We start from the raw sequence: 24,235 nt of genomic DNA on the forward strand, positions 1-24,235 counted from the left end.
TGTAATCTTTTATTGCTCAGTAACTTTGTTACTGTTGTCTCAAATGTATTCAAAGCAAAGCAAAGCAAATTTATTTGTGTAGCGCATTTCATACACAAGGTAACTCAATGTGCTTTACATGATTAAAGGCATTTGAAAACAAAGTGATAAAACATTTAAAACGGCATAAAAACAATGAAAATGGCAAACACAATATTGGAAAAAAAAAGATAATTAAAACAGCATAGAGTGCAAGTAATATGATCAAAAAGTGGATATATTCTAAAAAGCATGAGAAAAAAGAAGAGTTTTCAATCTGGGTTTAAAAACACTTGGGGCTGACTTCACCCCGTTGGCCACTTATTCCACTCATGTGCAGCATAATAGCTAAATGCTGCTTCACCACGTTTGCTTTGGACTCTGCGCTACACTATTTGACCTCAGAGCTCTACTGGCTTTGTATTCCGTAAGCATTTGTTTCATGTATTCAGGACCTAAATCATTTAGTGACTTATAGACCAGGAGCAGAACTTTAAAATCTCTTCTAAAGATGACTGGAAGCCAGTGCAAGGACTTTAGGATTGGAGTTATATGCTCTGACCGCTTTGTTTTGGTCAGAATGCGAGCTGCAGCTGTTTATTACTGTTTTTTGGGAGTCCAGTCAGGAGACCATTACAGTAGTCAAGTCTACTTGAGATAAAAGCATGGATGAGCTTTTCCTGGTCTGCTTGACACATACAAGACTTCACTCTAGATATGGTCTTCAGATGGTAGAAGGCAGTTTTTGTGATTGATTTGATATGATTGTTGAAAGTCAGGTCGGAATCAATCAGAACACCAAGGGTTCGGACGTGGTCTTTGGTTTTTAACGATAGAGAGTCCACTTGTGTCACTGTGTGTTGTCATAGTAGAGCGGCTCCAATTTCTGGAAAAAAATTCCTCGTGTTTTTTTTCCCACAAACAATACTTAGCAAATAAACATGATTCTGATTTGATGTACAATCCAATCCCGCAATTACGCAATCCTAAACATTTTTAGGCGGCTTCAATTCCTCTGGTTTTTCGCTATTTGGAGGAGGACTCGTGAGGATTACGATATGTGTATACTTACCATATGTGCCCCATGATTGGCTGTCACGGTGAACAATGCCCAAAGTAAGCTTAGGATACTTCTTCAGCTCACCCCCCCCCCCCCCCCACACACACAGACTAATGAGGACCAGCGCTATATAAAAAAAAAAGACGAACGAGTGCTTCAATATGCTTTGAAACAAAAATCAATTCCACGCAATTGAGCGACTCCTTAACAATCAATTTCATTTTCTTTTCAAAAGGACCATCTCTACGCTCAACCCTCTCTCAATGTAATATTTGTAATGTTCCTTAACGAGTGACACCGTTCAGTGAGTTGTGCGTCCATGGCCTGGCTGGTCCTCAAGGACCTAAATGACTCATAAATCAAGTTGACAAAAACGCAATAATCAATGAAGTGCACGCTTCCGTGTGCAGTCGGACCTTTCGCCCAACTCAGGCACCTCAGTTTCACTTCACGCCTCCCCGAGCATCATTGCGAGTGAGAGCCTTTGCTTTTCGTCTCGACGGAGGCTTTCCCTGTGAGGCAGAAACGCTTTGATGGCCTCGGCCCCGGAAACTGAGACGGAGCGACTCGCTCTTCAAGATAATCAGTGAATAATCTTTTGGACTGTCTCGACAAATCAGAGGCAGCTCGCGTCTTCGCCGCTCTCAGTTGCCCATGCTGAGCTCCATCTTTGATCAGTCGACACGGGGGAGGTGGCGGTTCACCTAATCCAATCTTCAGCACGCTTAGTTCTCTTGCGCTATTTCTTTGAACACATTAGCCTACGATGTCCTCTGCTTTGGTATCGTACCACCCACAGCTGTTGTGAGTCCGTGGACGCGTGATATAATTTCTTTGGTGCATTTTAGAGTTATGCCTATGTGCAATCCACATTAAATTAACCATGAATCATTTGTTTTGAAACTGTTTCTGAACAGAAGCGCGTTTATTAACGAAATGAAATTCTACCCACATTCTTAAGGGTCAAAGTACCCGAATTGGGATTTTTCCTTGGCCGTAATCATAAAAATGAAATTATTCTAAGACATTTCAAGAGTCTCAAACACTTTATTTTACATATTTGGGAAATAGCCAAGACAGGATTTTGGGAGGCCCTGGAATGTTACTTACTGTGGAGTATCTTTGAAATAAAATTTGAAGTTACTCTATGTACTAGGGTGGCACAGCTGGTTGGCCTCACAGTTCTGTGGACGTGGGTTTAATCCCGGCCCCGCCTGTGTAGAGTTTGCATGTTCTCCCCGTGCCTGCGTGCGTTTTCTCCGGGCCCTCCAGTTTCTTCCCACATCCCAAAAACATGCAACATTAAAGGTCAAGTGTCATCCCTAGAAACATTCTAAAATAGATATGGAAATGAAAAATACATATAACATTATTCACTTCAATGTCTATACGAAAAAATAAATATGAGCGGAAGTGTCATTCGACATCCAAGTGGTCGCCATATTGGATGCATCTCCTGCCCGTGATGTCACCTTGGACATTCCCATTGAAAACACGCTGTGGCCCCAACTGTGGGAGACGAACACGCCCCTTCTGACATGCAAGCTGTTTTTGAAGAAGCGAACACCTCCCAACCAAGTGAAGATACCAGGGTAATATTGTTTTAGAGCCATATTTAGATGTTATGCGGATTACGGCCAATCCACCTCTGTGGGGCAATGATAAAAACAACGCCGCCTGCAAGCGACGACGACGACGTCGCCGCCAAACCACCTCCCAGTCCGATCTACTCCCGCGGCGGAGATGAGCCACCCCGGCCGACAAGGCTGGCGACTGGCTCGGCCTTGTCAACAAGGCCAGCGACGACTCACAAGGCCTGCGGAGCCCGTCCTTCAGCGACTGTTGCATTTAAGCCTTCCGATGCGCACATTGACACATTTAGCATCCCTGACTAACAGATTCTGCCCCCCCCCACTATTGTTTTTTTTTTTTTAGTACCTGTATACACACCTACCTGTCATTTGGAACCCACGAAGCTCGCGTCCTTTGCACCTGTGCAATCCATTTTTCACAACAAACTGGATCTCTTGGAAAAGTATGAAGAGTGAATCCATCCTCCCGAGTGTTCGAGCAATATCCAGCAATGCAACGAGCTGCCATTTTGGCTAACAAGCTGCCTTCCGGCAGGTAAAACTAATAGCAAGAAACGAGCCCGCTTGAGCGCGCTACTGCCTCTGTCACTTCCTGCTTCTTGTCAAAAACAAATCCTTTGAGAGGATTTTCATGGCGGGAGTTCCAATAAGCTATATACGTTAAAATCATGTTTTGTGGTGAAAAAACGGATGGGTCCATACTGGCTGCCGGTTTTTTTTTCATGAATAACATACTAAAAATCATCCATTTCATAACACTTGACCTTTAATTTGACACTCTAAATGGCCCCTAGGTGTGATTGTGAGTGCGGCTGTTTGTCTCTATGTGCCCTACGATTGGCCAGCAACCAGATCAGGGTGTACCCCACCTCCTGCTCGTTGACAGCTGGGATAGGCTCCCTGTGACCCTCGTGAGGATAAGCGGCAAAGAAAAAGGATGGATGGATGGATGCATTGTCCTAAGGCGATAAAACCAAGTTGGACTTTCACATTTTTAACCACATCCTGGTACAAAGTGAATATGTACCAAAACAGGGATTTCTTGAGTCTATGGATTGTTGATCATACCGATGGAGAGGCCAATAAAATTCTACTCTCACAGTTTTAGGATTGAGCATTCCCAGGGCACCAACAACATCCTTCTACAAATAGAGAACAAACCCTGACACAGAGTTTGGTCGTCAACAGACCATTGATCGTACAAACATGAAGTCTGTGGATTGTTCCTTTTTCATATAAAAATAAGGAACCTGATGCTACTTCCACATTTTTCACTCAGTCCACTGTTGCAGGCTAAAAACTGACTGACTGTATTGCATCTGTTCTGTCTTTTGTGCCACTTATGAATTTGTAGATTTTCTGGAACTGATAATTGTTTGGGCTGAGACAATACCAAAGCTTTAGAGCAGGCTGCTGTGCAGAAGGGTAAACGTTCCAAAGACAAAGGTGGCTCTGCTCCAAATACGTCGCACAATCAAACGGGCATCGGTCAGCAGGCCAAATAAATAGAGCGCAATGACATTAAGGCCGTTTGAAAGCATCAATCTTCCGCAGCTTTCTTGGCTCGTTGGTAATGCGCGACAGATAAATCCCGGGAAGTTAATTATACACTGCAGTCAAGGCCAAAGAGGTGCTGCCATAATGAGTCAAGAATGTATGTCGACCCAAACAAATACAGCGAGACACAGATTGAAGTCTCTCAACGACGAGCGACCATATTTTTTTTTTTTTTTTGCTGCGGTGCCCTTTTGCATGAATTAATGAGCAATGCGTTTGTATGCCAAAATCATCTGTTGGGTGTCTCGCGGCGCAAACGCTCATTTTGTTCACCGGTATGAGTTGCGCGGCGCATGCCCGTGACATTATCCAAAGACATCAATTAACACGTGATTATTATAATTAATATGGTGCCATTGGAAGTGGTGTGGGAGTGCAATGTAAGGCGCGTGCTTCGCATGAAAATCACGGAAAGACACCATAAAATTGGATTCATAGTAAGAAATCACCCGAGTTTTCTAGCTCAGACTTAATATCTGAATGTTCAGGTTATGGCTATGAATCACCTAATAATAATTTATGAGCACATATTACTGATCCAGTCAGTGACGGATGAATAGTCAGAATTCCCGTTATTCGTTTAGATGCCATGTGGGGAAAAAAAGCAATTTTCCTAGCAATATGAAAAATGAACATTATTCTTCCATTGTACAAATATGTTTTGTTTGCGATTTGTCTTTTTCAAATGTGATCTGTGACCCTTTGTAGAGTTCGCAACGCTTGATACCTGTGAGAGGAATGTGAGATTCGTACATTGCTACACTGCTGCTATTTTTTTCGACTCGTTAATTCAAAATCAACACAATCTCTGCTGTCCATTTTTTTTTGTCTTGCAGACCACCGCAAACCGTATCACAGATGCAAGTGAAGATGTCGGAGTGAAAGGGTCGTGCGATGAGAGGTGCACCTCTTGAACTGGGAGACCGGGGACACTCCCTTGCTCAAGGTCATTGAATCGCGTTCTGTTGGTTACGAAGATCACGTCTTTGAAGGTGAGGGAGACTCAATAGAGTTGAAAAAATCGTCACCAACATTTTTTCCAATTGAACTGAATCAGGGTGGCATGGTGGAAAAGCTTTAGCGCAGGAGTGTCACACTCATTTTTCTCACGGGCCACATTGTTGTTCCGGTTTCCTTCGGCATGACTGTAAAACAAAAATATTTAGTCATCTCATCATATTTACATAATCAATTTATGAACTCGTTTTGGAATCAAAAATCAAGGGTAATGTGTTTTTCAACTATTCACGTTTGGTAACACAAATAAGCTTTTAATATCTCAACTTTATCATTTATGATATATGACAATTTGAAAGAATCGTGGAAATTGACACTCTAGATTTGGTGTCGCAGGCCACATAAAATCATTTGGCGGGCTAGATCTGGCCCGCGGGCCTAGAGTTTGACACCTGCGCTTTAGAGCTTTGGCGTGAAGTTACTGTATGTACTAGGGTGGCACGGTGGATCAGCTGGTAAAGTGTTGGCAACTTACAGTTCTGAAGACTGGGGTTCAATCCGGAACTCGCCTGTGTGGAGTTTGCATGTTCTCCTTGTGCCTGCGTGGGTTTTCTCCGGACACACCGGTTTCTTCCCACATCCCAAAGACATGCATTAATCCTAGACTCTAAACTTCCCCTAGGTCTAATAGTGAGTACAACTACCGTGACGCTTGTGAGGATAAGCGGCTCAAAAAATGGATGGATGATTTAAATCAATGAAATCGATACAATTTGAACATGTTTCAACTAGTTTGCGGTCAAATGAAAAACTCTGTGAAGTCAGGTATGGGAAGTTCAAATAGTGAGCATCTTTCTGGCACTATTCTGATCAGTACAACACTGGCATGGAAACAGGAGTTCAGGACATTCACAGATTCTGACAGATTATGAAATAACACTATACGCCCTTCATTATCTGTTATGCTGTACTGGATTAAGTGTTTGAGGGTTCGATGGAAAGAGTGGGGTTAGATTTAGGGGTTAGGGTCTTGGGTGAGGGTTAGGGGAGATAGTTAAGGTTTTGATTCATGGTTAAGGTTAGGGTTAGTCATTAGGCCCAAGGGTAGGGAGTAGCTTTGTGATTTGGCGTAGATGTCAGTGTCTAGGGTTGGGTTTGGGTTTTGGGTTCAGGGTTAGTGGTAGTTTTTCGATTTAGGGTCATGGACTAGGGTGAGGTTCATGGTTGGGTGTTTGGTAGCTTGGGACTGAGTTGAGGGTTAGGGAAAATTGTTGGGGTTTAGGTTCAGGGTTAGGGTCTAAGGTGCGATTTATGGATAGGTTTGGATGTTTGGTTTCATGCTCAGGTTTTGAAACAATAAAAATGGTAGCATTATAATAATATGCTAATTTCCTCTTTGTAAAATAAGTTCAATCATGACAAACTATGAACTACGGTTGACCCCTTCCTCAAATAATGAAAATCAAAACTTTGTGTAGATTCAGTAAGATGGCAGCAAAACATTTTAGATGGAGAAATGATAATTAAACATTAGCGCCACTCATGCAGCATGTACGCAGTCCTGAGCCCATTTTACACAAACAATTGCATTGTGTTGTTGCATTTTTCAACACAAACAAACCAGTTCAGGGTGTACCCTGCCTCCCGCGCGATGACAGCTGGGATCAGCTCTGGTTCTCCTGCCACTCTCGTGAGGATAAGTGGCTCAGAAAATAGATGGATATAGGCAAATTGTCACAGCAAAATAGACTACACCGTTTCTTATTTATAGCCTTATGAGCAGAAACGCATATTCAGAGCATCTGAAATATAAGCGGGAAAAAAAAATCCCACTATCAATTATTTAAACCGATCAACATGACCAATATATCACCAGATGGCTCCAGAGTAATAAATTGTAATTCTACAGCTAGAGTACAAAAACATCGAACGGACAAGTTTCAGGAAATGATCAAGGATAGGTTAAAAAAAAAAATCCATCAATATAGAAAGGCCGGACAGGAAATAGACAGCGAAACAGTTTACATGTACTGTATGTTTGCTCATTCATTTCAAATCAGAAATGCTCTGATCGTGAGTTATATTATCAATAACTGTCAAGTCATCAGCGTTTTAGTTTCAGAACTTTCACATCCTTGTGGGCCAAGCGTCACATCCTCCATTCACGTTATCGCTAAGCCATTAGGCAACAAGCTTTTTTTTTTTTTTTTTTTTTTGCGTCCGCCCCTGCGAGTTTGTCTCACATTCGGCAAGCCGGTTAGCCGCTCCGGACGACACGGCCGACCTAAAGCACATAATGCCGCCCTTCAAAAGCAGTCAACTCTGAAATGAAATGAAGGCAAAGGTACATAAGAGAACAAAAGACTTCTCCATCTGCCTGCCCCCTGCGTCACATTGTGCTTTTTTCTTCCCCAACTCAATTCATCACAGAAGTAAATAAGCTGTCTTTAAATCGTCGGCCCCTGTGAAGTCTTTGACTCATTCCGCTCGGACTTCATCTGTCACGACGCGCTCAAGGTTATCTGGCCTCTCCCGCGAAGCAATTCGCGGTTGCTCTTGCAAAGCACGCATCCGTCTTCGCGTGGCAAAAAGCATGTCTGCATTTTTCTTAAGAGTGATTTATAGACTTTCCGAGAGTTCCTCCTATAGAGTCTACTCAATACTAATCTGCTACTTCAATGCTATATTTTTTTTAAATAGGGGATATGTTATGTAAAGTGGACTTTTTAATAGCTTGTACACAAATAATTGGTTGTCTGGAGTTCCTGCACACCAATGAAATCCGAAATGAAACACCCATCCTTCCGTTTGCTTTGCCGCTTATTCTCACGAGGGTCTTTGGTCTTTGGAGCCTATCCCAGCTGTCAACAGGCAGGAGGTGGCGTCCACCCTGAACTCTTTGTCAGTCAATCGCAGGGCACATCGAGACAAACAGCCGCACTCACAATCACACCTATGGGCAATTTAGAGTGTCCAGTTAATGTCGCTTGTTTTTGGGATGTGGGAGGAAACCGGAGTACCCGGAGAAAAGCCATGCAGGCACGGGGAGAGTTTACAAACAACACACGGTGGGGGGTTAGATTTGAACCCCGGTCCTCAAAACTGCGAGGCAGAATCCACCATTCTGCCTAAAATTAAACAAGCAACTGATATTTTATTATTTACCAAAAATAGTAGTAAGGGGAGAGTTGCTGTTCATACTGCCATCAAAATGTGAATTTCAGGTGCGAAAATGGTCATTATTATGTAAATTGTGCAGTAATTCTTGATCCTTGAGGAATTTTGGCAAAACGGTGTCACCTGGGAACCCTTTTAAATTTTGGAAAACAACCCTGTCCTTTATGTGTCCACAAATGATATAATAATGTTTAAAAATAAATCAATGCAGGCTTCCCGTGTAACGAGATGTCCCACATACGGTTGGCAAGCCGTTAAAAGGCTTTCAAGTCATCCGTCTGACTTGACCTTTTCCTCGGAAACCAACACAGACTGTTTAGCCCATGGGCATGCTTGCCTCCTTATTTAATACAAGTGTGTACTGGCAAATTAAAAACACGGCGAGAATGTCACGGCGTCCAGTGTGAGTTTACGGAAATCCATTTCAATAAAGGTCACGTACTACACCCCCCCCCCCCCCGCCCCCTTTACCGCTTTCCTATCTGCTGCGGCCGTCAGTCTTCCATGCAGAGCGTTTGAGCAGCGATCGAGCTGTCACATCTTATCTCCGGTGTGTGCTCTCTTTTCCGGGAAGAAGAAGAAGGGGGGAAAAAAAAGTGGCCGCGGAGCTGGGGCTCAGCGGGTTCTCGGCCATTAAAAAATAATAACAAGAACAAGTGAGTCTGGCAGGTTTTCGGCCGCCTATTTTAAGCATTTGGAGAGTCCTTTGCTCACAACGGGAGACACGTTGCTTTTTTTTTTTTCCACAATTGGAAACAGTTCTCAGATAATTTAATAACATGTAAGTGACTTTTGTTTGTCATTACAAGTACAAATCTGGATAATACGACTGGCCACTGACAAAACATGGTTTTGTTACTACCACTGCGGAGCCTCCTAATGTTTTTTTTGGGTCAAAGCACATATTTGGCATGAGAAAAAATGGCTAACCACAAAACAAAATGGCACAAACATTACATAAAACAGGCACATGTATACAAGGAAGTTCAACGCATACAGAATTATGCAAAAAAAAAAAGTGATTAAAAAAAAAATCTAAATCTTTTTAGTCATTCAACACACCTTAATTGAAACAATACACACATTTAAACAGGATATATTGAGCGAGAGCAATAGATCAATAGATGGTGAAAATACCAAAGTTAATAACTCATGCAGTCCAAAAATATGTTTTTGCATCTTGGAGACTGCCTACTTCCTGTAATATCAATTGCCTTGTTGAAGGTATTGGGAGATGCGCCGTAGGTGTGTCAAAAGAATTTAAAGTGGAAGTGGGACTGCATCAGGGATCCGCGCTGAGCCCCTTCCTGTTTGCGGTAGTAATGGATAGGCTGACAGATGAGGTCAGACTGCAATCCCCTTGGACCATGATGTTCGCAGATGATATTGTGATCTGCAGTGAAAGCAGGGAGCAGGCAGAGGAACAATTAGAAAGATGGAGTCACGCACTGGAAAGGAGAGGAATGAAGATGAGCCAAAGTAAAACTGAATATATGTGCATGAATGTGAGGGGCGGAGGAGGAAGAGTGAAGCTCCAGGGAGAAGAGATAGCGAGGGTGGACGACTTCAAATACTTGGGGTCAACAATAGAGAGCAATGGAGAATGTGGTAAGAAAGTGAAGAAACGGGTCCAGGCGGGGTGGAACAGTTGGCGGCAGGTGTCTGGTGTTCTATGTCACAGAAGAGTTTCCGCTAGGATGAAGGACAAAGTTTATAAAACAGTGGTGAGGCCGGCCATGAGCTACGGATTAGAGACAGTGGCACTGAAGAAACAACAGAAAGCAGAACTTGAGGTAGCAGAAATGAAGATGTTGAGGTTCTCGCTTGGTGTGAGCAGGTTGGATAGGATTAGAAATGACCTCATTAGAGGGACAGCCAAAGTTGGATGTTTTGGAGACAAGGTGAGAGAGAACAGACTTCGATGGTTTGGACATGTCCAGATGTGAGAGAGTGAGAATATTGGTAGAATGGTGCTGAGGATGGAGCTGCCAGGCAAAAGAGCGAGAGGAAGACCAAAGAAAATGTTGATGGATCTTGTGAGGGAGGACATGAGGACAGTTGGTGTTAGAGAGGAAAATGCACAAGATGGGCTTAGATGGAAAAAGATGACACACTGTGGCGACCCTTAACGGGACAAGCCGAAAGGAAAAGATTTATTAAAAGGTATTGTGCGATTAAAAAAAAATCAAACACAAATTAGGTGGCTTTGACGCATGAAACACGGCATAGTGGGTGGTTACTATATGCGAAAAAAATGTTACTGTCAGCCGGAAACCTCCTTTGTCTTAATTTTGGTCAAATTCACATTTTGAGGAAATCCCTGACAATGACTTGCGTTCATTCATGATGCAGTTTTAAGGACTCAACACTTTTCAAGAAAAGTAATGTTTATTGGAGATGCGACCATTCTGCCCAATACCAGCAATATATTAATAAAAAGTCAAGTATTACCGCTAATAAGCCTAAATACAAAACCCAACTTTTTTTGTGGGGGTGGGAGGGGGTGTCATTTCATATAAAGTGCGTGAGTTTTACTGACCCCTGGTGGTCCATCCGCAGCATAAAGCATGTGTGGGAGAAGAAGCTTGCTTTTATCTTTGATCAAACGCATTTGTTGTGTTCCTGGTGGTGTTTGCCGGCTGTAACGTTACACTGATAAATCTCCATGCTTTGCTGCCTCTTTCTTGCTCTGGCTGCGATCTGATTAGCAGGAGCCGAAAACCGAACCGGGGTTCATTTCATCGCTGTCAGCTTTCGTTCCGTTCCGGCCCGTTGTTTCCTCTACAAACAATACCTCGGCGAGACACGAACAGACCGTAAGCACGCTTTGCTATCTGCTGGTTTTTCAAACTTCTGCTCATAATGCAAAATGATAGCAAACTGGAAGAATTTGTCGACCCCTGACATGGAAAACACATTCGGAAGTTGGAAAAAGACACAGGAAGTTGTGATAAATGACTTGACTCACTTGTTGTTAAAGTCAAGTCAAATATTATCTAGGCCCTTGTTATCACAGTTAAAGTGCAGCCAAATTGACAAAAAAAGCTTTTCAAGATAAAAGTCTTCAATGAATTAGAAGGGAAAAGATAGGGAGTTAAGCCGATTGTAACAAACAATGTAACAAATTGTGTAAAGCGTTTACATTTCAATCCATTAATTTTCGGAGCCGCTTATCCTCACAAGCGTTGCAGGAGTGCTGGAGCCTATCCCAGGTGTCAGGAGGAGGTGCGGTGCACCCTGAACTGGTTGCCACCCAATTGTAGGGCACTTTTACATTTCAGAAAATTACAAATGAATAAAAAGTTGAAACAAATTCACATTTCAGAAAACTAACAAAACGCAAAGCAAAACCCATTTCATACAACTCACATTTGGCATTTACACTGGCATAATAGCATAACATATAAAAATAAAAAACATTAAAAATGAAAGAGGCGGCGCGGTGGAGCAGCTGGTAAAGCGTTGGCCTCACAGTTATGAGGTCCCGGGTTCAATTGCAGACACTCCTTTGTGGAATTGGCATGTTCTCCCCCCGTGCCTACGTGGGTTTTCTCCTGGCACTCCGGTTTCCACCCACATCCCAAAAACATGCAACATTAATTGGAGACTCTAAATTGCCCCTAGGTGTGATTGTGAGGGCGACTGTTTGTCTCGATGTGCCCTGCGATTGGCTGGCGAGCAGTTCAGGGTGTACCCCGCCTCCTACCTGTTGACGGCTGGGATAGGCTCCAGCATTATCCGCAACCCTTGTGGGGACAAGCAGCTAAGAAAATGGATGGATGGATAAAAATGAAAGAGAATAATAAAGGAGCTCATTTTAAATTGCCATACAAAGCCGCCATTGGACAGAGATGCCAATTGCGCTCCACTCGAGCAAACAATAAAAATATTCACCTGTTCGTCTATTCACTTGTCTCTGCGTCAAAGGAAAATACATCTCATTATCGCATCGCTATCTACGATAACGCTCACGCTGACATTTTGCAGGACCCCCACGTGAAGGCTGCTGTGCGTTGCCCAGTGACTCAGGTATGCCGGGGACTAACCGTCACGCGAGCGTTGGCGTCACAGATTTCCGCGCGGCCCCATTAAGCGGTTTTACATTGCGACGTCTGACGCCCACTGAGTGAGTAGCTGTGTTATTATTGTTATCATTATTACCCAGAATGCTCCAAGAGGCTTTGGCTCGGGACCACCGCCGCGGCTCATCTGTTCCCATCGCCCATCAAACCCACCATAAAAGCCTTTTGCTGGGGTCATCAGTGCAATATAGTGCTTGAATGCGTTTGGTAGATGGCGAAATATGCATTGTACTTATGGAGTGGCATTCGAGCAACGCAGATAGAAGCGATGAAATATCTGAATACTCCTCACTTTAGCTTCTTTTTTTTCTCTCTCTTTTTCATGACGGCACCGTAAAAATGGACCAGTTCGGAAAAGTATGATAACCGTCGAAGCTGATGCAGCAACACAGTGGAACGTTCTGTACTAATTGCAATGGTGCCTTGACTTAGGAGTTTATTTTGTTTCGTGACCATATTCTCAAGTTAAAACGTTCCTCCATCCATCCATTTTCTTTGCCGCTTATCCTCACAAAGGTCGTGGGGTGCTGGAGGCTATCCCAGCTGTCAATGGGCAGGAGGCGGGGGACACCCTGAACTGGTTGCCAGGCAATCGCAAGGCACATTGAGACAAACAGCCGCACTCAGAATAACACCTAGGGGCAATTTAGAGTGTCCAATTAATGTTGCATGGTTTTGGGATGTGGGAGGAAACCGTAGTACCCGGAGGAAACCCACGCAGGCACGGGGAGAACATACAAACTCCACACAGGTAGCTCTGGGATCAAACCCGGGACCTCAGAACTGTGTGGCCAACGCTTTACCCGTTGATGCACTGTGCCGCCTAAAACATTCATATATCAAATTATTGTTTCCCCCTCCAATTGAATCAAAATGCCATGCCTGGCACCCACACAAATTTTGCAAACTTTTGAAAAATAGCATTCTACGGTATTGTGCTTAAAATGTAAGGATAAGGAAAATATCAAAGTGGAAAAGCAGGATAGAATAACAATTAGGACTGCAAATAACAATTATTTGAATAATTGATCCATCAATTTTTTTTTTCTGTTAATCGATGACTTTGATAAAAGCAGATAATTCCCATCCCTTGAACAGGACATTATTCCAAAAATGAAATAATTACGATTCAGTTATTGCTTTGGTCAGTAACATGTCAGTAAAAAGGCAAAAATGTTGTTCATGGTTCTTCAAAGTAAAAGCAGATGTCTTATTTTGATCAAAGACAAAGATAATCAGCCTGCTTTCGTGGAGGACTCCGTAAAAGTGCACAAAGTTTGGGATTCAAACTCTGAAGAAAATCTGCTTGACATTCTCAGCCACGGTTACCGAAATAGTTAATTTGCCGTTCGTTAGTTGCCGACGAATCGATTCATCGCTGCACCTCTGATAACAATTAACTCCAACGTGCGGTAATAATTGCATCCTATTTTTGTTTTATGCAGTCGAAAGCAAATCCAAAGCATTTATTTCTTCACCTTCTTTGGTATAAGGAAAGAATGATAGAAAACAAGAAAAACATCTTAAGGGGAAAGTCACAAAGCAGAGTGGCGTGTTTTACCTCTTTAATACAACGGAAAACAGGACACACGGGGGAGGTTTTATGCGAGATAACATCGCCATTAGGCAATAGTGCTGTTTTGATATATCAAAGCACCCCCCCCACCCCCCAACACCACCACCACCCCCCTGTTATCGTCATACATCACAATTCCACGCGGGGCACCTTCAGCGTTTATTTAAGCTGACAAACCTTAGGGAAATTTACTTGTGATAGGCAAAAATACATCGATCTCCCGTTGGAATGTCGCTGGCTTTGCGGTTGCCATAGTAACGGGATGAGCACAAGGAACTATTGGTTGATGTCCTTGATATGCAGTTTAAGGGGTCCATTAACTAGTCAGTCCAATGTGCTCGTTATTGTCACTAGTAGAAGAATTTGCACATACTAGTAGGAAAACGACAAAGTTTCTCAGGAGGAAAAAGTGTGTATTAGTTGACAACTCTATGCTACTAGCTCTAAATGAGTGCTTTGCTAGTAGTACTAGTGGCGTGCAGATGTCAACAATTGGACAGTTTCTCTTCGCTAATGACGTGTAGTTGGAATGGAAGGCAGTAGTGGAGGAAAAAAAGCTTGTAGGACCGATTGCACTAGTGTGTGCTAGACCTTGTACTATTGAACTCAATTGTCTTATGGGAATAGACATCTAAATCCTCTAAATATGGCTCGAAACGACAAAGTAATCTTGCCCTGGTTGTGAGATCTTCTCTTCTTCGTGTCAGAAGGGGCGTGTTGGTTTCCCACAGTAGGGGCCACAGCGTGTTTTCAATGGCGAATGTTCGGGTTGACGTCACGGACGGAAGATGTAGCCAATATGGCAACCACTTGGATGTCGAATGACACTTACGCAACTTTACGCATCGATGACGCACTCTCTGCTCATATTTATTTTTTCGTATAGTCATTGAAGTGAACAATGCCATATGTATTTTTCATTGCAATATCTATTTTAGAATGTTTATCGGGATGACACTTGGGCTTTAAGATCTTGTATACTAGTATGTTCCTTATCTTTACTAGTACGACAACTCATCACACGAGTAGAATGACTGACTCTGACTAGTCAAGGATTTTTCACTACTAGTACAAGTATGGAATTAAACCTTGCTATCAAACTACAGTGCAGTACTAGTAACTCTACTACGTGCAACTGGTTGTCTCACACATAAGTAGCCTTCCAGACCGTGCTAGTTGCAATATGAAGTTGTCCAACTTGTGTCCCAAAATGTAACAGTGGGAATAAAAAAACATTACTAGAGAGACAAGTCGTTCTACTAGTGCAATGAATTGACTTTCAAGTGAGGATAAAGAGGCTACTAGTACATGGACTTTAAGTTGGTTAGCGAGGATATCGAATAAACTTGCGTGGCTTCCCATAGCGAATAGAAGAACTAAACTCAAACGTTTACGCGGCGGAATAATAGCAAATAATGTCATGTTTATCTGAAAGATGAGAAAACACATCATGGGGGGCACATTATGTATACAAACTGCTTTATGATGGATCAATGTGTAATTCATGCATGTGGATCACATGAATTATGGAAACATTTATGACAGCCCTACTGAATAATTTCTGGATGCATAAAAGAGGAATGGCCTGTGCACATCCACAGTTGTCTTGTTACTTTAATTGTGGTTTAATAACTTTTGCTGCTTCACCAAGATAAATTATCCATTATGCGACAATACTCTCCAGTGTATCGTTACTGTATCGCACTGGAAAATGATACAGCCAAGTGCCAGTATGATGCATTGCAATATCGATATTTAATACTGGTAGATCAACACTCAATCACAGCATGATACAGAAAATAGTGATATCAATACAATATATGATGTTGACGTATCGATTAAACCACCGTTTAATCCCCACAGAGAATGATATTGATATTTAATGCCTGTGTATCATTATTGTATTGCATTGGACAACAAATAGCAATCGTACTTAGTATATAATATAATCATACAAACTAAAAAATGACAGCTATTCTGGACTGGTTACTTATTTGAACATTTGGTCGCAGTACAGTACTGAATAATATTTAATTATTGAGAGTAATTTCCAGTTTGTTTGCATGTGAGCCTCCGGGCATGTGTTGTGGTCTACAGCAGCTCCTTGCGCATGATCTTATTTTTGCATTTGTGTTTTTCCTAAAAGTGCATCAGTGACTGCGGTATTACAATACAGTACAGAACAGTCGTAGTTACGCCCATTTTTTGTGTGCGTGTGTGTGTGTGTGTGTGTGACTAAAACGGGAAAAGCTCGATCATGACTAAAGTTTTGGCCCGCAACATGAAGCAAAAAATAAAAAAATGACCAATCAACAGCTCCTGATTTGAAAAACTGGTGAAAAGTCAAGTTACAAAGTGTATTAGCCAGCCTGGCCCTCGACCATCCTGACCTCCACGATGGCGGATCGTCATTGATTTGCCGCTCACACGGTGACGTCGGCGGCAGATATGAGTGAGCGAAGTGATGAGACGGCGCCCGTAGTCCTTGTGGGAATTGCCGTTAATCACAAATTCTGAATCGAACGGGGGCTGTGGTGGCAGTGGCGCGTTCACAGAGAAAGCAGATGATGAGATTTCATAAAAAGAAAATGGCCTTTGACTTTTTAGCAATGTAACAGAGGCGCAGAGTGGAATTAGCAACCGCGATTCATGGCTAGTTTAGCATGCCGGACATGTCATCGACATTTTATTTGACTAAAAACGTAACAAAAAAGATTGCGTGTACAATAACTGCATCTCAGTTCCATGGGGAAAATTTGATAAATGAGTAAAATTGCGTCATGAGCTTGGTCAGGGAAAGAATACAACTCATAACTCAAGGACCCATTGTAGCATCTCGGTATCGATATTTGAGCTTTGTTTATCGATATCAATAATATCAAAGATACAATCTAATGCTGGATCGATATCCCGTATTATTGTATGTACCATATTAAAGTATTATATATAAATTTAAGTTAAGTCTTACGACGGATGCATCATGAAATCAAGATCTGAGATTGGTGCATTAATGCTATAATCACAACAAAGCTGATTCTGATAAAAATGAACAGAAATATTGATCTTTTGATACCGTATTGGGTGGCACGGTGGGTTAGCTGGTAAAGCGTTGGTCTCACTGTTCTGGGGTCCCGGGTTCAATCCCGGCCCCGCCTGTGTGGAGTTTGCATGTTCTCCTTGTGCCTTCGTGGGTTTTCTCCGGGCACTCCAGTTTCCTCCCACGTCCCAAAAACATGCAACATTAATTGGTCACTCTAAATTGCCCCTAGGTGTGATTGTGGGTGCGGCTGTTAGTCTCGATGCGCCCTGCGATTGGCTGGCAACCAGTTCAGGGTGTCCCCCGCCTCTTGGCTGTTGACAGCTGGGATAGGCTCCAGCACCCCACAACCTTTGTGAGGATAAGCAGCTAAGAAAATGGATGGATGGATGGATGATACCGTATTGCAAGTGATGGCGATACTGTACATGGTGAGTGTTATCAAGTCAATTGCATTCCAGATAAGTATGTGATACAGTTGGGTATCATTATTTGATGCTAGCCCATTGCGCTCGCTACTGTGTACTTGTCACCTGTGATCAACGGTCCCATTTCGGATTATTTCTACTTTCTGCACCATGTTGCTGGATTCTCAATGCAACAATTAGTGCATTGAGTGACAACCTAAAGAGGACATAAAGCTGCGTTAAGATGCTTGGAGTCCTTTCACGTTGATGTCCAGCAAAGACACCCAGTCACTCAATCACAGTCGACTTTGTTCCCTCCCTCCAGTCAAAGTAATGCGCTGATTAATCCAACGAGCTGTCGTCCGCCTCCGACTCGGGCGGGTTGTAAATTCACAAGACGACGATGCGGCGTAAATAAACGGCAGCTGGCGTCGGGTACCCTGGTGGAGTGCGAGTGAAAACGGGGCCTTTGTGAAACACACAGCTGTCCGGGCTGTCAAAAGTGACTCCGGTTACAATTTATCCGCTATTTTATTGTGATTAATGGCAGCGGCTAAGTAGTTGCAGGGAAATAGAAGGAAAGTCAGACGGTACTGAGATTAAATCAACGCTTCTCAACTTTTTTTACATCAAATACCACCAAGTTTTATTCCTAGAAGTACTAGACGTATCATAAGACACCATAACGTGACACACATTTTGATCGACAGTTTACAAAATATACGCGCATGCGTGTTAATCACAAGGAGACTTTTCAGCACCGGGAGTGCTCAGACCGTCACACCGGCCCTGTTAGCGTTAGCGCTGTCAATCGGGACTTACCAGAGCAGCGTTCGCGTTCGCACTAGCCTTAGCATTAGCTCGTGTTAAACTCTTTCTGTGTACCATCTCGCTTTGTAAATATCTCGGGTTTCAACGCAGGTTTCAATGTGGGCACTTGCGACTTTTACACAGCTGCGTCGTATGTATGTACCAAGTGGTATTTCCTTTACAAATGTACACGGTGAGGCTTGTAACCAGGTGCACTCTGTCGGCTGGGAATTACGAACATTTTTGAAACTCCCCCCCAAATAAGCCCAAAATCACACCCTGTAAAGGATTTCTTGCTATTTTGGGGTCAGAAATGGAGCCCCTGGTAAAAAAGTAATGATTTTTTTAGGCATCCACGTGGATGTTTGGAAGGTGTCAAGGCACATGACAGCTTCCGGACTTTTCTACATTTTTTTTGAAAATATTTTATAACAGCCACAGACCTGTCAAAATGGCCAGAAAAGGATTCCCCCCTGGGTCCCCAGTGTGCGTGTGTGGAAGTTTTACTGACACTTGTGGACCTAAAAGTGTTTTTCTTTTTCCTTTTTGGCGACTTGAAAACATTTGACAGTAGTTTTGCAGTACATCTGTACCAATAAGTGTAATTTTAAGCAACTTGAAAAAAATGTTTTGACATTTTCGAAAATTTTGGCAGACCCGCTGAACGTACCAAAAATCCATTCGCAGCCGTCGAAATCGACTCCCCCAAATCCGTTTGTCTGTGAGCCGCCCTCGCAATGACCCGACGCCGTCTCATCTCATCTCATCTTATCTTATCTTAACGCTTTGAAAACATCAAATGACTTTTTTTTTTAACGGGCCACTTTATGTGCCTCGCTTTCCCACTTTCCGGCGACTTCATCATCGGAATCGTTGCGCCGCTTTGATAAGTCCCGAGTGACAGACGGCGCCTCGCTTGTAATAAAATAATTAATATAAAAGAGGCTATTATTTATGAAAATGGCTTCACGCCCAATTAGCGTGATGCGTGTGGCCGTCGTTAAAGTAATGACATTCTCGTATTCTTGCTACGTGGTTGTTGTTTATTCCCTAGACAGGCCTTTATTTTGGACTTTTTGGAAAAAAATAATATTAAAATGACATTAATTCTTGTGAAACTTTAGCTCATCCAGCACTTAAAGTGCTTCTTCTGTCTTATTTTGTTGTACAAAAATGTATCAGTCATAACGTAGATATGCGATGCTAGAACCAAATAGCTTGAATAATAAAATAATTTGAAATAAATAATAATAATAATTCATTATTTATAAATGATAATAATTTTATCAATAAATAGAATGCTGTTGATGGTATACAGTATCTTAAATTAAAATGTAATTAAATCACTAAAATAGATGAATGTTTTCTATAGCTCTGTGATGTAAATGTAATTATATCAATAAAATAAAATCATTTTCACCACAGGTCTTACGTCATTCATTAAAATAAAATGAATCTTCGCCATGGTGATCTTACATAACAAAAATTAAATGACATTGCTAAATTTCACAATCGGCCTACCTAATACAAATTAAATTAACCAAATAAATCAATCTTGACCATGCATATTACATAATAAATGTAAATAAAATCATGCTCCCCATGGATCTTATATAACAAAAATCTAATTAAATCAAACCTAAATGAATAAAATAAATCAATGTTGTCTTACATAATACAAACATAACATTCAATAAATAATAGTTAACTTCAAATAAAAAACAAATCTAATTACAAAGCGCTTACAAATTAAGATAATAAAAAATACGAGGCCCCATGGATGTCAAATCTAAATCTAACAAAAATCTAATTAAATTAAATCTTTGTTGACGATAGCGCTTACATAATAAATAAATAATTAACAAATAAAACTAATTACGTCAAACAGAGCCCACAAACTCAGATAATTACATTGAATTTAAGTTTACTATTATCCATAAAGCTTGCATGATACAACATATACAATAAACGTTGTGTGGTAGTCATTCTATTATAAATAAGGGAAAATATGAATGCCAAATCAGTTTTTCTACTTCCAGTAATAATTCACATCTGTGCTAATGAGCTTTCTGATTATGAAGCATTGCTGTTAAAGTCGACGACAACCTGTCTCCACAGTCCTTTGTATCATACAAATTATTATTAAAAAAAAAAAAAAAGAGACCTGCACAACAAAATGGCATCTTTTGTCGCATTTAACCTAACGTGATGTGAATTATTATTTCCGGTTATGAAATGGTAAATTCAGCCCGGCGCTGATATTGGAGCACAAAACGAGCGTGTGGCTGGTGTGATCTATTTTTAGACGCATTAGTGGTGTGTGATTATGCGTCCGCGCCCCCTCCCGAACGCTGACAAGGTGTCGGGCCAGCGGACGAGGCCCGCGTGACCTGGCGCACCCTTTTGCACTCTTGGCGAGGCGCCGTAGCACATCATGTTCTGACAAGTGCCTCGCAGCTCCCCGTGGCTCTTCACACCGTGCTCTCCTCTTCTTCTCCTCCCTCTCCTCTCCTCTCCTCTCCTCTCCTCTCTTCTCCTCTCCTTTCTTCTCCTCCCTCTCCTTTGCTCACTTGTCCTTATCTCTCCTCTGCATCTCTCCTCTCATCCCTCCTCTCTTCTCTTCTCCTCTCTTTCCCTCCCTCTCCTCTGCTCTTTTCTCCTCTCCTCTCCTCCTCCTCTTTTTTTTCCTCCCTCTCTTCTACTCTTTTCTCCTTATCTCACCTGTCTCTCTCTTCTCCTCTCCTCTTCTCCTCACCTCTCCCCTCCTCTCCTTGCCTCTCCTTGTTATTTTCTTCTCTTCTCCTATCCTCTCTTTTCCTCCCTCTCCTCTGCGCTCTCCTCCTCCTCTCTGCTCTTCTCCCTCTTTTCTTCTCATCTCTTCTCTCTTTTCTTTCCTCTCCTTTGCTCCTTTCTCCTTATCTCACCTCCGTCTCTCCCTTCTCCTCTACTATCCTCTCCTCTCTTCCCCTTTCCTCTTTTCCTCCCTCTCCTCTGCACTTTTCTCCTTATCTCACGTTTGTCTCTCCCATGTCGTTTCCTCTCTCCTCACCTCTTCTCTCCTTTCCTCTCTTCCTTTTTCCTCCCTTTTCTCTTCTCTTCTGTTCTCCTCTCCTCTCTTTTCCTCCCTCTCCACTCCTCTTTTCTCCTAATCTCTCCTCTGTCTCTCCCTTCTCCTTTCCTCTTCTCTCCTCACCTCTCCTTTCCTCCTTTTTCTCCTCTTCTCTCCTCTCTTTTCCTCCCTCTCGTCTGCTCTTTTCTCCTTATTTCACTTCTGTCTCTCCCTTCTCCTCTTCTCTTCTCTCCTCACCTCTCCTCTCATTTCCTCTCCTCCTTTTTCTCCCTCTTCTCTTCTCCCCTCTCCTCTGCTCTCCTCTCTTCCTCCCTCTCCTCTGCTCTTTTCTCCTTATCTCACGTTTGTCTCTCCCTTGTCGTCTCCTCTTCTCTTCTCTCCTCACCTCTTCTCTCCTTTCCTCTCCTCCTTTTTCCTCCCTTTTCTCTTCTCTTCTGTTCTCATCTCTCCTCTCTTTTCCTCCCTCTCCACTCCTCTTTTCTCCTAATCTCTCCTCTGTCTCTCCCTTCTTCTCTCCTCTTTTCTTCCCATCTCCTCTCCTCTCTTTTCCTCCCTCTCCTCTGCTCTTTTCTCCTTATCTCACCTCTGTCTCTCCCTTCTCCTTTCCTCTTCTCTCCTCACCTCACCTCTCCTCCTTTTTCTCCCTCTTCTCTCCTCTCCTCTTTTCCTCCCTCTCCTCTGCTCTTTTCTCCTTATCTCACCTCCGTCTCTCCCTTCTCCTTTCCTCTTCTCCTACCTCCCCTCTCCTCTCCTTTTTCTTTTCCTCCTTCTCTCCTCTCCTCACCTCTCCTCTCGTCCTTTTTCTCCCTATTCTCTCCTCTCCTCTTTTCCTCCCTCTCCTCTGCCTTTTCTCTTTATCTCACCTCTCTCTCTCCCTTCTCCTCTCCTCTTCTTTCTCTCCTCACCTCTCCTCTCCTCCTTTTTCTCCTTCTCTTGTGTTCTCTCCTCTCCTCTCCTCCTCTCTTTTCCTCCCTCTCCTCTGCTCTTTTCTCCCTATCTCACCTCCGTCTCTCCCTTCTCTTCTCTCCTCTCGTCTGCTCTTTTCTCCTTAACTCAACTCTGTCTCTCCCTTCTCCTTTCCTCTTCTCTCCTCTTCTCTCCTTTTTCTCGCTCTTCTCTCCTCTCCTCTTTTCCTCCCTCTCCTCTGCTCTTTTCTCCTTATCTCACCTGTCTCTCCCTTCTTCTTTCCTCTTCTCTCCTCACCTCTCCTACTCCTTTTTCTCCCTCTTCTCTCCTCTCCTCTCCTCACCTCTCCTCTCCTCCTTTTTCTCCTTCTCTTGTGTTCTCTCCTCTCCTCTCATCTCTTTTCCTCCCTCTCCTCTGCTCTTTTCTCCCTATCTCACCTCCGTCTCTCCCTTCTCTTCTCTCCTCTCCTCTCATCTCTTTTCCTCCCTCTCCTCTGCTCTTTTCTCCCTATCTCACCTCCGTCTCTCCCTTCTCTTCTCTCCTCTTCGTCTGCTCTTTTCTCTCCTGAACTCAACTCTGTCTCTCCCTTCTCCTTTCCTCTTCTCTCTCTTCTCTCTCTCCTTTTTCTCGCTCTTCTCTCCTCTCCTCTTTTTCCTCCTCTCCTCTGCTCTTTTCTCCTTATCCTTCCCTTTCTCTCCCTTCTTCTTTCCTGTCTCTTCTCTCCTCACCTCTCCTACTCTCTCCTACTCCTTTTTCTCCCTCTTCTCTCTCTCTCTCCTCTCCTCACCTCTCCTCTCCTCCTTTTTCTCCCTCTTCTCTCCTATCCCCTCTTTTCCTCCCTCTCCTCTGCCTTTTCTCCTTATCTCACCTCTGTCTCTCCCTTCTCCTCTCCTCTCTCTTCTTCTCTCCTCACCTCTCCTCCTCCTTTTTCTCCCACTTCTCTTGTGTTCTCTCCTCTCCTCCTTTTTCTCCCACTTCTCTTGTGTTCTCTCCTCTCCTCTCATCTCTTTTCCTCCCTCTCGTCTGCTCTTTTCTCCCTATCTCACCTCCGTCTCTCCCTTCCCTTCCTTTCTCTCCTCTCCTCTGCTCTTTTCTCCTCGCCTCTCCTTTCTTACACGCATGCGCTCTCACAGAATTGCGCTCATTCAAATGCGTGTAACGCATCTTTTTTTTTTTTTTAAAAAAAAGAGCCACTCTCGGAGACGTTGTTGCCCGAGGTGAAGCTCGGAAATAGGAGCTGGCCACGATGTTGCACTCACGAGTCAGGAAAAGTGAAGAGCGCAATAAAGGGCTGCCCCCAAAAGGTGGAAATTGTAAGTAAACATTGGTTTTGAACTAGTTTGCAGTCAGAAATGGCGTAAAAGCATTTTCCTTCTCAGTGTTTCAACTGTTGCAAGATTGGACTCGTTTTGGTGCACTTGAAACTAGTTCAATTTAGCGCAGTAAAAATGTCATCATGCTCAAATTGATATTTTGTGTTCATCTTACGGGAGTTGATCAAGTGTTGAATCAGGAAAAGTGGAGAGCATCTGAAGCGACACCCTTGATCTATTCATTTCTCCACGTAACTGTACCTTCAAATTGTGGGTGATGAAGTTGGCCCACTAAAGTTCTCATTGGCTCAAATTTTTGCATTTGCAAAGTTGAATTTTCACAGTTTATGGATGTGATCAGTATCACATACTGCTGATCCCATTTCCGCTCTGTTGCTAACCAAAACAGAAACCATCTACAGCCAGCTCTTCCCTTTCAATTTCTTGAAATATTTCTTTCTTGTAATGTTACACCTTTAATCGTGTAAAACTTTGGCTTTTCTCAAAAATGACATTTTCCTCCATTTTTAGATGTTTTTTTTTTGCTGCTTCTGACTTTTCAAAAAGTACTTTTTCCTTGTAAGATTTGCCCTTTTTAAAGATTTTATTTGAGTTGGATGATTTTCCCTACTCCTTAATTATTGTTCAGTAACAACCTTTCTTAAAAAATACC

General features: G+C 42.8%; 2 protein-coding genes across 2 annotated transcripts; one reads left to right on the forward strand and one right to left on the reverse strand.

The window, feature by feature from the left end:
* Window positions 1-1,125: 1,125 nt before the first annotated feature.
* Window positions 1,126-22,095, forward strand: LOC133500328 (proline-rich protein 36; the record flags this gene model as incomplete). Its single annotated transcript, XM_061818869.1, has 3 exons — window positions 1,126-1,134; window positions 1,489-1,552; window positions 20,633-22,095. Coding segments are annotated over exons 1-3 (1,536 nt in total), but the record flags the coding sequence as incomplete, so codon positions are not given.
* A 107-nt stretch (window positions 22,096-22,202) lies between these two features.
* LOC133500329 (putative uncharacterized protein DDB_G0271982) lies at window positions 22,203-23,370 on the reverse strand. The gene is made up of 4 exons (XM_061818870.1): window positions 23,296-23,370; window positions 22,825-22,882; window positions 22,402-22,500; window positions 22,203-22,240 (listed from the first exon to the last, which is right to left on the reverse strand). Exons 1-4 carry the CDS (start codon window positions 23,368-23,370, stop codon window positions 22,203-22,205), a joined length of 270 nt encoding a protein of 89 aa, XP_061674854.1.
* Window positions 23,371-24,235: the final 865 nt, after the last annotated feature.

The sequence above is a fragment of the Syngnathoides biaculeatus genome, chromosome 5, assembly GCF_019802595.1.
Source record: "Syngnathoides biaculeatus isolate LvHL_M chromosome 5, ASM1980259v1, whole genome shotgun sequence".
In the NCBI taxonomy this organism is placed as follows: Eukaryota; Metazoa; Chordata; class Actinopteri; order Syngnathiformes; family Syngnathidae; genus Syngnathoides; species Syngnathoides biaculeatus.